This window comes from Sphaeramia orbicularis, chromosome 6 (genome assembly GCF_902148855.1).
Source record: "Sphaeramia orbicularis chromosome 6, fSphaOr1.1, whole genome shotgun sequence".
Lineage (NCBI taxonomy): Eukaryota > Metazoa > Chordata > Actinopteri > Kurtiformes > Apogonidae > Sphaeramia > Sphaeramia orbicularis.
This window is the reverse complement of record NC_043962.1, coordinates 19,699,257-19,717,893: the sequence shown is the minus strand read 5'-3', so window position 1 is coordinate 19,717,893 and position 18,637 is coordinate 19,699,257. Positions and strand designations below refer to the sequence as shown.

The window sequence follows — 18,637 nt, the reverse complement described above, 5'->3', positions numbered from 1 at the left end:
CTAAATATGGTAACTTCACCACCCATTGAAAATTTCACAAAAGGAATAGTCTTGTTATGTCCTGCGATAACACACTACGGTTGATATTTAGAATTTCAGAGTATCTCTATGAGTGACCTATAAAGAGTTAAACATTTAAAAAGTGTCCTTAAAAATGTGAACAACCTGACATTTAAGAAAAATAAGAGCAATTTTAAAAATATTGTGCCTTAGTTTATCATTTACACATGTGCATTACAACTCACAGATCATAGTGGATCTACAAATGCAGAAAACATTTAATAACAAGCAGAATATTGTTACAATTGCGCTTACTTTTCATGTTGTTCATATTTGTTCAGGTTATTCATATTTTTTTGTAAATGTAAATATTTTCATATGGGCTGATTTTACTTTTTTCTTTTTTCACTAAAACAAAGACAAAAATTTGTAGTTGTCATTATTTATAGGTTATTATGATAGTATTTTACTGTTCGGACACATTTGAGATTGAATTGGTCTGTAAGTGGAACCTGAACTAAAATGATTTTGACACCATTGATTGTTAACATCTTCAGTGTACATTTTGAATTTCACGGACAGCTTGGCGTACCGGTTTTGGTCGCATGTTTGACACCTTTGGTTTAAACTTTAAATAGGGAGAAAAAAAGGGGAAAATGTACCTCATGGAATGGATCTGAATATCTGAGGCTTCTTTGTTGGACACCCTATAGAACAAGAATGCAAGAGTTAGACCCATACACACTAGCTTTCATTTTTCTTTTCTATATTTTTTTCAGTATTACAGTGACAAACCTTCTCCAGTAGATAATGAAGCCAATGAGAGTGAAGAAGAGAATGCAGAAAATTCCAAGTGTCACTCCGACAGCAATACCAATGGTAGCTAAAATATCAACATAGAGTAGACAAATGAGTTTTACATCAAAAAATGGGAAAATTGGATTGTAATAAATCCTGGTGATGAAGACAATACCTGGGTTCTGTGGGAGGTGTACCACTATATAAAAGTCAGTTGTTGAGGAAAGGCTAGTATCTGTATCTATGAGCTTATCACTCAGCTTCAGATCGGTGAACAACACAATGGCCAATCTGCAAAATTACACAAACCACCATCAGTTCACAGTCTCTGCATCCTATTCCATGAGCTATGCATCCATACAAGATATTTGATAAGTACTTAGAGACAGTGTGGTGTCAGAAAGCAGTATTTTAATCAAAAATATTCAATTTATAGTCAAAAGTATTTATCCAGTATTCATTTGCATGCCAGAAGTTATTCGTAGTGTAATGTGAAGATTGTACCAGAGTAGCTGACTTTTTTGTCCTGGGAGAACCACTACAAAAAGACACGTTCACCCATGGAAAGTTTTCAAAACATGGCGGACAAAAGTACACGTGAGTGGAAATTTTGGACATTCTGGGAAATAATTTACATATTCCAGGAAAAAGCTACATATTTATATATGACAAATTAATACTGGGAAATAGTTACATATGTATATATGCTGTCCAATCTAGATAGAGACCTGTAAAAATTTACTCTATCATGGACAAAGCCAAAAAGGCAGGTGCTAATGCAGTGGTTCCCAACTTTTTTTGGCTTGTGACCCCATTTTAACATCACAAATTTCTGGCATCTCCAGACATTTTGTTGCTAAAATTACATTTTTTTGATCATGTAGTAATTTGCTATACTATGTTGTAAATAAACATTAATTTTAGATGATATTTAGGCTATATAATGTATATTTTTATGGACTGAGGCAGAAAAGCCAGGTGTAGATTACTGAACAAAGTCAGAATTGTATTTTCCTTGGTCAGGATATGTACAGTCAGTCCAGCTTGTATTTACAAGGCTGACAATTAATACTGAACAAACAACAACTCAAACTATGAATTATGAAAGAGGTGCAGCATCTGAAACTGACATCAATGATTATTTTATTATCACAATTTATGTATTGTGATTGTCTCTCTCAACTCAATATGTTTTTTTTTTTTTGTTTTTTTTTATTGTAGGTTTTTTATTTTTATCAGTTACTAGAAATTTCAGGCAACCCCATTTGAATTCCAAGCGACCCCACATGGGGTCCCGACCCCAAGGTTGAAAAACACTGCTCTAACGTGACTAGAATAATGTTCTAAATATGGTAAAAAGGGAAGGTTTATAGCTAAAACCCAACCTATTTTTGGGAAAATAAAAATGGTCTCCCAGAGCAAAAAACTGTTGTTTCTCCAGATATCAACTCAGTGTTTTATTCTGTGTATGAATAAACACTTTATGCAGCTCGAATTCTGCTCCATCTGTGACTTTGACTTGACTCGTGTGCATTTACTTGATGAAGCTTTACTACATAGATTAGGGAGTACAGAGACATAAATTCAACATCCCCGAGTACAGTGTGGAAGAGTGTCAAAGGGACCACAGACGTCTCCCACCTGCAGCAGTAAATTTTACACGACAACAGGAAACTACGTTTGCCAGCTTTCTAATGCACATTATAACAATATTAACATACTGAACAGCGTAATAAGCAGGTAAAAGTCTGCATGAGTTAAAGATTCAGTCGATTGATCTGTACTGAAAATAAGTTTTATGAATAGTATCTGTAGAACTTAGCTCCAGTAGTGGTAAATAGCTAATATTAGGCTTCTATAGTGGAACAAAGACAGTTAAGATCAAGACTGATCCCTGATCAGTGTCACGGGGGTTTCTCCACTGTCCTGACCCTTTAGGACACTAGCTGAACATTCGGTCCCATTCATGTCAAAAGGACACGATTTACAAATATCAACTGATTCTTACATCCTCCAAGTCACCAAAGTAATAAAAACATAAAAAATAAAGTAGCATGTTAAATATGTCATTTTCAGACAGAGATGCTTGTCTGTGTGTACACAACACACTCACAGGATCTGGTAACAGGAGGAAAAAAACATCCAGGAAAATAAAGCAAAAGATTGTCTAGGTATATTTTAGTAAAATAAATATTAATATTAGCATATTATCAGCTATTCTAAATTTTTTAAATCAATTTTGAGCTATTCTCACATCATTCTCCACACCCATTTAGGAGACAGCAAGTGAACCAGTTCATATTACTGGGGAAGTTCCATGAAAGGTATCTTTGTTGTTAAGTTACCTCATTTGTTACTTCCTCTGTCTGTTTTTGTTCCTTTGTTTTTGGTAATGGCAACCTTGCATAACTTCCCCTGATCAGCCCCACCCCCACACACGCACAATTTTTTGACTGTATTAAACCAAACCATGGTTCAGTTTGATCTGGATTAGACTGGTTATTTGGTCAGCACCATCATCTGGAGTCACTTTCACGCCTGGAAATTTTAATCTAATCAAACTGAGAAGAAAAACTGCATGAAAACATTAGACTGCACATGCAATTATCCCTAAAATGATGGAAAAGGCCCAACCATATCCTCCCGAGAACTAGGAAAGTACAAGTTTTTTTTTTTTTTTACATAAATAATCACCTTTATTGGAAACAGCTTGATGCAACATTTTTTTCAGATGCATTTTTAAATTTTTTATGGAATGTCCTTTACAGTGGATGTTTTTGTTGTTGTTGTTGTTTTTTTTTTTCAATAAAGCTGTGAAATGCTTTTCCCCTACAGAGGACAAAGATGTATTGCTGGGTCTCAGGAGGATATAACTAAATAACTATGTTAACCACAGAGGCAGGTTTTGTAACATCCCATGATGTAACAGACATTTTTACCCATACATACAAGGGTACATCACTACATCATTGCTGTATAGAGGATCTCTGGTAATCCCTCAAAAAACAAAAATAAATCTCACCTAATTACCTCCGCCAAGGATGGATTATGGATTATGTTTTTGTCAGCATTGGTTTGTCTGTCTGTCTGTCTGTGTGCAAGATAACTCAAAAAGTTATGGACAGATTTGGATGAAAATATCAGGAAATGTTGATACTGGCACAAGGAATAAATGATAAAATTTTGGCGGTGATCGGGGGTGGGGGGGTGAGGGGGCCACTGATTTGCCTTGGCGGAGGTCTGCGATCTACGAGTGCTTTTCTAGAAAAGAGAGCGCAGACCTCCGCCAAGGCAGATCAGTGGCCCCCCCACCCCCGATCACCGCCAAAATGTTATCATTTGTTCCTTGTGCCAGTATCAACATTTCCTGAAATTTTCATCCAAATCCATCCATAACTTTGTGAGCTATCTTGCACACGGACAGACAGACAGACAGACAGACAAAAATGGGGGAGGGGGGGCACTGATTTGCCTTGGCAGGGGTCTGCGCTCTCCGAGTGCTTCTAGTTTTTGTTTTTTTTTGCCCATTTGATCAGTTCTAAGGTTAGTGATAGTTGATGCTCACGAAAAAAAATCTAGTTCAGGTTCTAAATTCAGAGAGTAGATAATTCCTGGTAATTTTCTCAGGACAGAAATAGTAAGACATGTTATTGGCTATCGCCTTACTACCCTGCCCCGCCGAAGGGGAGGTAAGGGGTATTGTTTTTAGTTTGGTTTGTTTCTTTGTTTGTTTCTTTGTTAGCACTTTAGAATCAAAACTATTGGTTGAATTCATTCCAAAATAGGTTTATATATTGTCAGTGACCCAAAATAGATGTCATTACATTTTGGGAAAAGTAGGTCAAAGTTCACATTTTTTATGAATTTTTATTTATTTATTTTTTTCCAATTTACTTACAATGGGCGAAATTGCACATCTATAAAAGCATCAATTTTGTTTCAATTTACATCAAACTTGGCACATATATAGAAGCAATTGATATGCTGACATCGGCACATGCATAGACATGATGACATTAGCTGGATCGATGCCGCAAAAAGCTCCAATACGTACGAGTGGCAGGGTTTGTTGTGCCTGGGACTACTTGTTTGTGTTGTTATTGAGATATTTTGATGTATTGATACATTTTTGCATGATGAAAAAAAAAATATCAGCAGTGTCAGTCTATTTGGAACAAGCTAAAATCAGTAAAACATGGACTCGGTCAAATCACTGGATCACTCTCAGTAAAATTAATCCACTGGAGACATACATTTAATGTTAAACCTTCCAATAATTCTTCTTAACTACCGGCTGGCTGACTGGTTTTCCCTGCAGTGAAACCAATAGACCCCTTCATACATATTCTATATTATTACTGAGGCCCACAGATTCATACACAGCATGATTTGTGTCCTTACCGGTATTGTCCAGTGGCCTCCAGAGGGCCATTAGAATAACCCTCCCATGTGCTTTCATCTCCTATTTGTATGGTAAGAGTATTGTTGGTGCTTCGGGACTGAGGTTTGATGTCTTGGATTGTAGCTAAGTATGCCGTAGTTTTCTTGGCTTTCCAGTCGTTGTATGTGCTGCTCAAGTACTCGTTCTTTGAACTGTCAGTACCTGGAAAAACACAAAACACCTTGTCTGAAGCTGAATTCATTGAAAAGAGGTAAATGAATAACACAGTATGAAACAATTCAACATTTATCAAGGTAAAAAACCCACCTAGGTTATCTGTCACCAACACTCCAATATATTTAATTGGTCCATTGGTGTTGTTTAGCACATTTTCCTCAATCCGAAGCGTGAATTTGTTGTATACCTTTTCAATCACTTCTACCAGGTCTGCAAATTTCGATGGGATTGGTGGATCTTTGCAAATAAGAAAGAAAAACATTTGATTGTGGAAGGTTTTCTTCAAAATTATGATAAACATGATATGATAACAACAAAAGCAAAATATGCTAATGCCCATAAAGTTGGAATAAAATATTTTTTTTTTACCTCTTTTCATGAAATAAGTGTGACAATTGATTTATTCTTGATAGATGAAGTGTAGGGCTCAGTATGTAATCATTATGAAGTAGGAATAAAAAGAGGAATATGTCTGAAAACTAACTAATTCCAACTTTACACGCAACAGTGTACAGTCAAGGAAAAAATTATTAGACCATCCCTTGGTACAACTAAAGGTACATTTGTTTTGATATATATATAATGATAACAACAAAAATAGTTCATAAGAGTTTAATTTCAGAGCTGATATCTAGCCATTTTCCATGTTTTCTTGATAATAACCAAAATCCCTTCAGCTCTTACATCAATATCTATGGCATTGTGCTGACAAAAACAGTGCTTTTAGGCAGTCCATGTTTTCTTTTCTGTCTGTTTTAGTCACAAGATACACACAGGAGTTAGTACTTGATTCCATAACCATTGTTTTGATGACTTTTGATGGTCTAATAATTTTTTCCTCGACTGTATGTTCATTCCTCAAAGAAAAAAAGCCTGTAATTTCAGTTCAGTTCAGAACAACTGAGGAAACTACAGCAAACAATATATATCTGTATATAATATAATATCTGTATGTTACACTGAAAAAACTCCATAATTGTGTAATATGTGTTTCCAAAGCATCAGGTCCTACTTGTGATGCCCGTCATGCAGGTATGGGAGACAGGAGTGCTGGATTTTCCACAGCTCTGCGTCGTCACTGTCACCGTATAATTAGTGTAGTAACGAAGATTGGAAAATAATGCAAAACAACATTTCCTCGTCTCGTTTTGATTGCCCATTTCGACTTTAAATTCGGTGTATTCGCCATCAGGCTTCGACCAGGACAAGTTGAACGTCGCATTTGTATCATTTATAGGCTGACAGTGTGGGTTAGTCACTTGACTTGCAGCTGTAACATCAAACAGAAACAAATGAAAAAACAATACATGTAAGAAAAGACGGAAAATATTTACACTGCAAAAATTTAAATCTTACCAAGTTTATTTTTCTCATTTCTAGTCCAAATATCTCATCACACTTAAATAAGACATAATCACCTAAAGAGTAACTTTTCAGTGAGATATAAGAACTTATTAGAACTTAATAGATCTTGAAAATCTTCTTTCAAGAAATCTTACCAAGATTGTTTTCACTTGTTCCACTGGCAGATTTTTTTTTACTCGAATTAAGCAAAAAAAAAAAAAAAAAAATTGAACTAAGCAAAAAAAAATCTGCCAGTGGAACAAGTGAAAATGATCTTGGTAAGATTTCTTGAAAGAAGATTTTCAAGATCTATTGTCTAAAAATAAGTTCTTATATCTCACTGAAAAGTTACTCTTTAGGTGATTATGTCTTATTTTAAGTGTGATGAGATATTTTGACTAGAAATGAGAGAAATACACTTGGTAAAATTTAAATTTTTGCAGTGTAGTTATATGTAATTTTATATGAAAGCCAGTATGATATTTAAAGGCTGCAGGAAAAAAAAAAATGTTAGTAGAATGTTACAATTATAAATAATATGAGTACAATAATAAAAAAACATGATGAGCATAAAGTAATATTAACTCCTTCAAGATGTTGATCATACTTGTGCAGCTGGTGATCGTTTCTGTGTCACTCTGAGTTTTATCTAACGTCTCCGTTGTAACGTTAAAGGTATAGGAACTCCCAGGATTCAGCTCTTTGAAGGTATGTTTTAAATTTGTAGTTATGGCACTGTTGCTGGAGGTCCTGTTTTTGTAAGTTAAATAGAACCTATAGCTGTCCTTGTATTCCATAGGTTTCTCCCAGGTAAGTGTGATATTGCGCACGTCTTGGGAACTCTGAAGAGATGTCACACTAAATGGTTCTGATGAGAAAAATATGAGAGAAGTAAATGTTAGTGCAGACAATAAACACATAAATCAGGAGTGTCAAACTCATTTTAGTCATATGATCTCAAGTGGGACAGACCAGTAAAATAATAACAAACTATCCTTTCAGAAAATGTGAACATGTACAACCATGGACAACCTGAAATTTCTTAAGAAAAATAATTGCAGTTTCACAATATTAAGCCTCAGTTTATCTTTTACACATGTGCATTGCAACCTACACTTTTTTTGGGGGGTGTAAGGATAGTTTGTAAATGTATTTTCATGTAATTTAACTTTTTTATACACTGAAACAAAGAGAACAAGTGGTGCCAGGCACAACAAACCCCACCCCTTGTACATTTTGTAGCTTATTTTAAAAACTAATAAAAATTTGAAGTTTGATCCAAGGTTATTATCCTTAACGAAAACTAACGAAATGACAAAAACTAGAATTGAAAAAAACATTTTGTTTAACTGAAATAAATAAAAACTATAATTAAAAGAAAAAAATGATAACTAACTGAAACTGTATTCTGTGCTTACAAAACTAACTAAAACATATAAGAATTATGGATAAAATTCCCTTCGTTTTCATCTTTGTAAATGTCGGATTGATATGAAATCGATTTATTTTGCTCTAGCCATTTTAGCTTGGTGGCACCATATGATATTTAACGGTCTGTCACTTCTCATCACTTGTGGTTTAGAGTCATCTTCTCGTCTCCACTCTACCTGGAAACATGGAGACTAATGTTGGGAGAAAGCAGCAGAGTCCTGTCTGGGATTTATGGGAGGAAGATAAAAGATTTGACAAAACTAAAATTAATACTAAAACTAAACTAAAACTAAGCATTTAGAAAAAAAAAGAAAACTAATAAAAACTAGCAAACCTGCTCTAAAAACAAATTAAAACTAACTGAAATAGAGGAAAAAAGTCAAAACTAAATAAAACTAAACTATAATGAAAAATCCAAAACTATTAGAACTGTCATGTCAGCTCCCAGACTGTGTCTGGATTTGTCTGTCTTTTATGTTGTCTGTCATTTCCTGTCTTATTTTGTTAAGTTTCTCCTCTTGTGTCATGTCTGGTGTTTTTACTTCCCTTCCCTAACTGTGTCACCTGTGTTGATTACCTGTCCCCGCCCTGATTTGTTCCACCTGTGTCTCATTGTCTTCCCTTCCTCCTGTGTATATAAGCCCTGTGTTTTCCCCTGTCCTGTGCCAGTTTGTATTTCTCCTTTTTGGTGTGTCTACTTACCAGCGTTCTTCAGATCCTGTTTGTTTGTTTGCCTGTCTGTTTCCGACCCGGATTGTTCCTTGACTCCTGAGTTTTGCCTGACCCCCTGTCTGTACTTCAGCCTGATCAGCCACTCCCGTGTTTGACCTTTTTGCCCGGATTCATGGTATGTGATTCTGCCTTTTCCCCTATGTACTGTTGCCTGTCTGCTAGTCTCCCTGTGTATAACCTGGTCTGTCCCCTGACGCTCCTCTATTTTCTCCTAGTCGGGTTCCCCTCATGTGCTTCCGACCCGGGCCGTGGGTTTCCTCCTTTGGATTCGGACGTTGAGACGAATCCTATTAGACCATTCACTGAGGAGTTCCCCAAAACCTTTTTATGTGAACTGTATTCCCTGTCTGTGTTTAATAAACACAACTTAATTGTATTTTTGTCTGCTGGTCGTGCTTTTGGGTCCAGATTTCGTACTTCCAGTCCTAACAAGAACCTTGGTTTGATCTACTTTTCCCAAAATGTAACCATATGTATTCTGGGTCAGTGGCAATCTATAAACCCAATTAGGTATGAATTTAACCAATAGTTCTGCTGCTACAGACATTTGAAATTTCACCCATAGTAAGTAATGGGGAAATAAGAGATTTTAAAAATTCATAAAAAAAAAGTGAACTTTGACCTACTTTTCCCAAAATGTAATGAGATCTATTCCGGGTCACTGCCAATCTATAAACCAAATTTGGAATGAATTCAACCAATAGTTTTACTGCTAGAATGTAAACAAATAAAAAAATTTGGGTAAAAATTTGGAGTTCTCATTATTTATTGATTATGATAGTATTTTACTGGTCGGACCCACTTGAGATCTAACTGGTCTGTATGTGACCCCTGAAATAAAATGATTTTGATTTCTTTGTTAATATTTCAGTGTAACATTTGCATTTCATAAATTTATCCTGCGACCCAAATTGGATCTTTGACAGGCCAGTTTTGACCCACGGGCCTTATATTTGACAACCCTGACATAGACATGTTTGCAAACTGCTTGGCTGTGAAAGTAAACTCCTTACTCGTAGTGATCATGTGGCTCTCAACTGTCTCACTCATAAAATCCATGACGCCCACTGTTTTCACAGAGATGTTATGGGGCGTCCCAGAAACCAAGGGAAAAAAAGTATAATTGTTGAAGTTGGTTGTTCTGTCTCCATGATTTGGGTTGGTCATCAGCTGGTAATGGAATAAAGCACCAGCCATCAGAGGGGCTTTCTCCCAAGAAATGACAATGGTCTGGGTTGTCTTTGACAGGACAGTAATGGGTCCAGGAGGGTTTGGAACTAGGCAGATGGACAGAAGAGTTCAGTTAGTTGACATATCGTAATTCTAATAGTTCATATAAAGACTCAGTGAGGTGTTCTAATGTTGACAGGTATGCAAACAAAAAGGGTATTTCATTCTGTCTGTATTTGAACCCCTTAAGACATACAGCACAACATACAAATGAATTTCTATCTACCTTTATGCTTTCCTAAGTGATTTATCAGCATTTATTTTTTTTGCTTTCCTCATTATAACCACAACATTTTTTGGACACTTATTTATATATATATTTCATTACTTATCATATTAATAATACACTGTCTAGTACCTATTGTACAAATTGCTCTTCTAAATGTGTCTTTTTTTTTTACTTTTCACAATAAAAGAATATTTGCTTCACAAGTCACTAAGCACGATAAACATATGTGTTCTTTGCATTAGTTTTGTTTTGTTTTGGTAAAAAAAAGAATAAAATCCAGGCAGCCTCTGACCCCCGTCTCCCCCCTCCATATTTCATGGTATGGTTTGTTCCAATTGCCAAAGCTCCCAGCTGATGGTAGTAAACATGCAGTTGTGGAAAAAATTATTAGACCACCCTTGTTTTCTTCAATTTCTTGTTCATTTTAATGCCTGGTACAACTAAAGGTACATTTGTTTGGGCAAATATGATAAGAACAAAAATAGGTCATAAGAGTTTAATTTAAGAGCTGATATCTAGACATTTTCCATGGTTTTCTTGATTTCTTTGATTTTAGTGATTTATTACAAACATGCAATGAAATTTAATATATGCCAACAAGCAAAACATAAATAATACTGCCAAAAACAGTGCTTTTTAGGCATGCCGTGTTTTCTTTTCTGTCTGTTTTAGTCACATGATACACACAGGAGTTAGTACTTGATTGCATAACCACTGTTACTGATGACTTTTGATGGTCTAATAATTTTTTCCTTGACTGTATTTCCATCCAAAATGAAAACAATATTTTATTTGTTTGTGTACCAATGCTTATTAAGGAAATTGTAAAATCTAATGTAAGCAGAATATTGATCCATGCCCGCACAGAGTTATATTTTTAAGGTTTGAATGATTTGCAGCATTGAAGTTATTTGCTTGTATGGCTTTAACCCATAAAGACCCAGTGCTACTTTTATGTCACTTCCTAAATTAATTTTCTCTCTATTTAACCGTTCTTAAACAATTTATCACTGTTAATATGATATTACGCTCTGTATTTTGTGCTTTTTTTAAAAAAAAAAGTCAAAATCATGTATTTTCCTATATTCATTTTACTGATAATGTGGATGTTCATAAAAGCTCAGATTAAAGTTGGGGGTTATTATGTCAAAACCATAGAAAACTGAAGAAAAAGTGATATTTTCAGTAGGGATATCATTAACTGAACATAAACCAAATCACCCTCAAACACCCGAAAGCATCTACCGATCTAAAATGTTTAACCATAAAGACTCAGTGCTACTTTGGTGGCAGTTCCCAAATGATTATTTCTCTTTATTTAACCTTTCTTCAGTGATTTATCACCATTTATTGTAATAATATTGTCTTTACTATGCATTTTTCATAGTGAAAATTATGTATTTTTCTATATTTCATTTACTGATTATGTAGATGTTCATAAAAGGTCATATTAAAGTTGAGGGTTATTATATCAGAAACAGAAAAAACTGAGGAAAAAGAGACTTTTTCTACAAAAATATAAATGACTGAATATAAAACAAGTGTCTCCATCCACTGTCATTGATCCAACTCCATGGGTTTTACTGGCGAATCAATGTTACAGAAGATGACAGTGTTTCCACGTTCACTATGGAGCCTCGGGATGTCCAAATGGGTCAAATTTAGGGGTGTAAGAAAATATCGGTTCTGCAACATATCGCGATATTTCATTTCACGATGCTGTATCGATATTAAAAAGTACTGTATTTATATTTTTAGGTATTTATTCAAATGCAGATATTGTGGAGGTTCATTTTACTTTTTTTTTGTTTTTGTTTTTCTTTATTGTTTACATTTTATTTTATTTATTATTATTTAACACTCTTTTATTTAAAAAAAAATGATTATTTGAATCATCCTAAAAGCACTTTTTACTGTCTGAGAGGCAGACGGTAGGTCCTGTGGAAACTCGGATAATTAGAAAAATGTTGTGATATAGCATTAGATCCTGTTCTGATCAAATAAAAATGTGTTTAGTATTTGTGCAGATGTCTGGTGTAATTTAATTTTTCCAGGAAATAATCTTTAAAAAACAAACAAACAAACAAAAAATTACTTTTTTAACAGTATCATGATATATTATGATATATCGCATTGTGACCCTAGTGTTGTGATTTGTATCGTATCACCAGATTCTTGCTGATACACAGCCTTAGTCAAATCTGATGACCATGAAAAGATGACAAACTGTATTTTACACCAATTATTTACATGTATTGATAGGATTAATAGATCAACAGGTATTAAACAGTTTAGATCAGTAGATGATTTTGGTCGCCTGTGGATGTTTGGGTCTTTAAAGGTTAAAAGAAAAAAAAAAAAGACATTATTCTGCAGGAATAATTAAAAATCTGAAATCATTTAACCCTTTCATGCACACTGGTCACTACAATGGACAGCTATTCTACAGCTGTTCTCCTGTATATTCATGGATTTTTCTTTTTTTTTTTTTTTTTTACACAGATCTTTATTAAAGTTTTAAGACACTACATATCTTTTCTGACATGAATTGGTAGCATTATGTAGAGCTCTCCTGACCATAAACCCCCAGAATCCCAAGCCCTCCCCATAGTTTTCTCACAATTTATCAATAAATACATGTCTCTGTGTGTCAAAAATTAAATGTGTGGTGTCCAGCTGAGTGGACATTTTTGCAACTTCATGAAAAATAGGTTCATAAGATTTTTTTTTCATTATTATTTATTTTTATATATATTTTTTTTATTCTTTAAAATTATTTTTATTTATTTATTTATTTATTTTTAATTTATTTTTCAGAAGAAAATCGCATTGTTTTTTTCATGCCTAAAGAGGAATAAAACACTCAGGAAAAAATTTTTTGATTAAGTTCTCATAATTCGTGCATGACAGGGTTAAAAGAATTTCTAATCAGAACTTACAAGTTGCATTGGTGACGAGTTCAGATGATGTGTTGAAAGGTCCACACTCTGTGACTACCAGGGCGGTGTAAAGCCTTCCTGCTGACAGGTTGGTGAAGAGGTGGTAGCCAACTGTATCATTGTACGTCGCCTCTGACCGGAAATTCTCTGAAGTGTTATTCAGATAAACACTGTAATACTCAACATTCCCTTGAGGTTTTTGCCAAGATACCAGCAATGAACTGTTGGAGCCTTGACTGGAGACAATGAGCTGCACCGCCTCAGGTTCTGTTAATGTGAAAAGAAAGAAAAGAATTAATACTGAGCTTGTCCCTTTGAAATACGAAGGACGATAAATGGTCAGAATTCCTGAGTCTTACTGGTGTACTGCGAGGTACAGTTCTCTGCTCCTTCTATGCCATTCTGTGCCAGGACAACAACACAGAGGGTACAGTCAGTCCCAGGATTGAGCGCTGAAATAAGTGCAAATTCCTCTTGGAAGGTTTGGTTTTTGGAACCACAGCCTGATGTTGTGACAAAATATGTGTATTCCCTCTTGTATTCCAGTGGCTTCTCCCACGTCAGATTTATAGAGGTGGTGTTGATGGTGTCAGCCTGCAAATCTGTAATACTATAAGGTCCTGAAAACAGAAAAAAATAACATAACCTTTAAAAAAAGAAATGCGTAAATATGAATAAATGCATATATGCTTATTTTTTTAAGTTTTAAGTTATTGTTTTGATGCTTGGTTTAAGGTCAATATAAATGGTAAATAATGTTTTCACAGTCAAATGGAGCTTCTTGACTATATATTACTTTTGACATTTAAGCTTTTTTTTTTTAAGTTGTGATCCAACAAAAAAAAAAAAAAGATAAGATTAAACTTTACAGATCTTTACAAAATGGGGAAACTCACTGGTTAAGGCAGAAACAGGATCAATGCAGGGCAAAGAAAAAGAAAATTATGCATGCAACAGTACAATAATAATAATAATAATAATAATAATATTTTTTTTAATATAATGTGATATAATGGTGCCATGGGACAAATTATACACTGCGTTTTAAGTGTCTACATAGGTGTGTGGTTTGATTCCCATCTGTCAATTAAAAAAGAAAAAACAAAACAAAACAAAAAAAAAAAAACTCAACAAATTGGACCTAGATATTTTTTGTTTTGTTTTGTTTTCATTTTTGGAGTATAGTAAGTATTACCATAACTAAACTATATATAAATGTGATACCATACTTGTCACACTTTACATATTGTCCAACAAACCATGCACAAGCAAATAAAACTACACTGAAGCTGCTCAAAAATTTGTACAAACATGCTTTAAAAGTCTTGGATCAGAAACCAAACAAAAAAAAAAAAAAAGAAAAGAAAAGAAACCAAATACAATTTTTTTTTTTAATCAAATACTTCTACATAATAAAACTCCTCCTCTGCTGCAGGCCTTTGTTTGTCACACAATGATACCGTTCTAAACAGCATCCAAAGACTGGTATTTACTACAAGTACTCATCAGAGAAACAAACACCTACAGTTATTTTACTCTTCAGTTGAAGGTGTGGCTCATAAACAATAACATGGACACTGAATATCACTCTTTCTGCCTTCTGCTGTTGTACTGCAGTGGTATACTCTTATTCATGTATTTAGTATTAGAATCATTAGAATATGTATTTGTGCCTTTTACACTACATTGCATTTTTATGTTTATTTTATTCACAGTTTTATTCAAGTTTTGTTCTATTCTATTCTATTCTATTTGCTGTTTCTTGTGCTTCCATTGTTTAGTGAGTACTGTCCCTGTCAAAAAAACAAAAAAAAAAAACCAAAAAAACCCAAATCTCTCTTGCTCACTGGTAAGATGTCAAGTGACTGTTTAGCCTAAAATTTGATTTAAAAAATATTTTGTTTGCCAAATTTTAAGAGACAAAGAAAATCTGTAAATCTGAAATGTAACTTGAACTCAGTGTTAGGTTTTGTCCAATGATGAGACTTTCATGTTTCAATGGACATCCAACAGCTACAAAACTACCAGCACCGGTTTCCTTTTTTTCTTTTTTTTCCTTTTTTTTTTCTCAAGCATCTCCTTTACAACATCCACATACTTGTAAAGCAGGACACCGTCACTGCCTCCGGCGCCGTAGTGCCATCTGGTGTTTGTGATTGGACACTGAAGCTGTAGTTGGTGCCAGACTGAAGCTCAGTAGCTGTGTATGTCTTATTGGAAACGACCTCTTCATGTATAATATTTGAATTGGTGGCAACTCGCACCAAAAATGAGTAATAAGATTTGTCTTCTGGCTGGATCCACATCAGTGTAACGGAATTAGTGGTGATTTCAGACAGTTCCAAGTTGGTGACAGAAAACGGTCCTGAGAAAATGAGACACAGTGGATATAAAGAGGTTTAATCACACATTGATAAAGATGAAACAAAACAAAAGCTGCTGCTGGATGCATGTTAACCCATAAAAACCTAGTGCTACTTTTATGGCAGTTCACAACTTAATTTTTCTCTCATAGTTATTATTATTATAATATTATCCTCTATATTTGCATTTTTCACCAATTCACATATTTTCCTGTATTTATTTTACTCCATTTAATTTAGATCTTCATGAAAACTCACTTAATTTAAAAGTTATAATATCAAAACAGAGCTAACTGAAGAAAAAGTAAGTTTTACAGCAAAATCCATCATTAACTGAACATACACACGGTGTCTCTATCTACTGTCATTTATCAAACTCTATTGGTTTTACCGGTGAATTAATATTGTAGAACAGGGGTGTCAAACTCATTTTAGTTCAGGGGCCACATTTAGCTAAATTTGATTTGAAGTGGGCCGGACCAGTAAAATTAAAAAAAATAAAAAATAAATAATGTCAACTCCAAACTTTTCTCTATGTTTTAGAGCAGGGGTGTCAAACTAATTTTAGTTCAGGGGCCATATTCAGTGAAATTTGATCTGCAGTGGGCCGGACCAGTAAAATAATAACAGAATAACCTATAAATAATGACAACTCCAAATTTTTGTCTTTGTTTTAGTGTAAAAAAAACATTAAATTATGAAAATACTCACTTGTATAAACTATCCAAAAAAAAAAAAAAAAACCCTGAAAAAACTGAAATTTAAATTAAAAAATGTAAGAAAATTTAGTGCAATTTTAACAATATTATTCCTCAACTTCTCATTTGTCCATGTGCATTATGGATCAGATCTACAAGGAGACTAAACACTGAGGAACAGGCAGAAAAATTGTTAAAATTGTGCTTAATTTTCTTCAGACATTTCAGGTTGTTCATATTTGTTCAGGTTATTCACATTTTATTGTTACAGGATAGTTTGTAAAAGTAAATATTTTCATAATTTAATGTTATTTTTTGTACTAAAACAAACAAAAAAAATTAAGTTGTTAATTCTAGATTTTTTTTGGCTTAATTCAAGATTTTTTTTAACTTAACTGACGATTTTTTTTTTTTTTTGGCTTAATTCAAGATTTTTTTTTTAACTTAATTGAAGATTTTTTTGGCTTAATTCAAGATTTTTTTTGCTAAATTTGGGATTTTTTTTGGCTTAATTGAAGATTTTTTTTGGCTTAATTGAAGATTTTTTTTTTTTTTTGCTTAATTGAAGTTTTTTTTTTTTTTTTTTTTTTTGCTTAATTCAAGATTTTTTCCTTAATTCAAGCTATTTTTATTTTTTTTTTTGCTTAATTCAATTCAAGACTGTGGAATTTTTTCACTTGGCAAAAACATCACATCCCAGGGGCCGAACTGGACCCTTTAGCGGGCCGCATTTGGCCCCCGAGCCTAATGTTTGACACCCCTGTTTTAGAGCAAAAAGAGTAAATTTACATTATGAAAAGGTTTACATCTACAAACTCTCCTTTCAAAAAATGTTAATAACATGAACAAAGTGAAAAAATAAGTGTAATTTTAACAAAATTCTGCCTCAGTTTATCATTTACACATGTGCAGTATAACGTACAGATCACAGTGGATCTACAAATACACAAAACATTTAGAAACAGGAAGTATCTTGTTAAAATTGTACTTACTTCTCTTGAGATTTCAGGTTGTTCATATTTGTTCAGTTTATTCACATTTTTTGCGAAATTATACTTTGTTTTAGTGTAAATACATGAAAATATTTACATTTACAAAGAGAAAAATTTGGAGTTCTCATTATTTATGTTATTATGATAGTATTTTACTGAATCCTGCCCACTGGAGATTGAATTGGTCTGAATGTGGAACCTGAACTAAAAGGATTGTTAATTTCTTAGTGTAATTTTTGTATTTCACAAATTCATCCCAAGGGCCGGACTGGACCCTTTGGAGGGCCGGATTTGGCCCCCGGGCCGCATGTTTGACACCCCCGGGCCGCATGTTTGACCCCTGTGTTGTAGAAGATGAAAGGTTTCCACGGTAACTACGGAGCCTATGAACGCCCAAATGGGTCATATCTGATGACCATGAAAAGATGACAAACTGTATTTTACACCAATTATTTACATGAATTGATAGGATTAGTGGATCAACAGGCATTAAACAGTTTAGATCAGTAGATGGTTTTGGTTGCAGTATCAGGCTTTATGGGTTAAAGTCACTTACTGGTGTAGTTTTGTGTTGTCACTTCTGTGCTTTTATAGTTTTCCACCCCTACAGTTACAACAGAGGTACTATAGAGGGTTCCAGATTGGAGATATTCCAAAAGGTACCAGTTGGGTTCGATGAGAAATGATCCGTTGGGTGTAGAGACACTGAAGTTGTACTGGTCACGGTCTTCCATGTCTTCTGGAAAATCCCAGGTGAAGTTGATGGAGTGCACTGTCTGAGATGTTACGTGGATCATCCCGGGAGGGTTCGGATCTAGAACGAGGAGGAAAAAAACCCTCAAGTCAGCCCTTATAGGAATACATGAGATTCATTCTGTTGTAGTTGTGGTAGACACAGTTTTAGAAACAATGTAACTCACAAGTTGCGTTGCAAACTTCTGAACTATTAGTCTCCAGATTTCCGGTTTTGGTGATCACAACAGCACAGAAACGAACTCCTGGTTTCAGTCCCCCAAAGGTTGTGTTCGTATTGATCAGATTGGTGCTGATTACTTCAAACCCACTGTCGTTGTAAAGCCAAACAATATAGGAGTCCACCCTCCCCTGTGGCCGGTCCCAGCTCACTGTCATAGTAGTGGTAGTTCCACTCATTGTGATGTGTGAAACCTGGTCAGGAACTGGAAAATAAAAATGAATGAAAATAGCTTCAGACAAATTAAATACATTAAGACAGGGGTGTCAAACTCATTTTAGTTCAGGGGC

General features: G+C 34.4%; 1 protein-coding gene across 8 annotated transcripts in view; it reads right to left on the bottom strand.

The window, feature by feature from the left end:
* LOC115421492 (receptor-type tyrosine-protein phosphatase beta) overlaps positions 1-18,637 on the bottom strand; it is an 87,636-nt gene that overhangs the window by 9,793 nt on the left and 59,206 nt on the right. For all 8 annotated transcript variants that reach the window (XR_003935689.1, XM_030137397.1, XM_030137401.1 and 5 more), the window contains 13 exons: positions 18,295-18,552; positions 17,931-18,188; positions 15,420-15,686; positions 13,681-13,941; positions 13,322-13,588; positions 9,937-10,200; positions 7,368-7,628; positions 6,429-6,686; positions 5,507-5,653; positions 5,200-5,401; positions 974-1,089; positions 796-883; positions 663-707 (listed from right to left, as the gene is read on the bottom strand). Coding sequence is in view for 7 of the 8 variants with exons in the window: in XM_030137397.1 (XP_029993257.1) it covers positions 663-707; positions 796-883; positions 974-1,089; positions 5,200-5,401; positions 5,507-5,653; positions 6,429-6,686; positions 7,368-7,628; positions 9,937-10,200; positions 13,322-13,588; positions 13,681-13,941; positions 15,420-15,686; positions 17,931-18,188; positions 18,295-18,552 (2,692 nt within the window). In the remaining variant the exon portion in view is untranslated. The remainder of the gene's footprint in view (positions 1-662; positions 708-795; positions 884-973; positions 1,090-5,199; positions 5,402-5,506; positions 5,654-6,428; positions 6,687-7,367; positions 7,629-9,936; positions 10,201-13,321; positions 13,589-13,680; positions 13,942-15,419; positions 15,687-17,930; positions 18,189-18,294; positions 18,553-18,637) is intronic.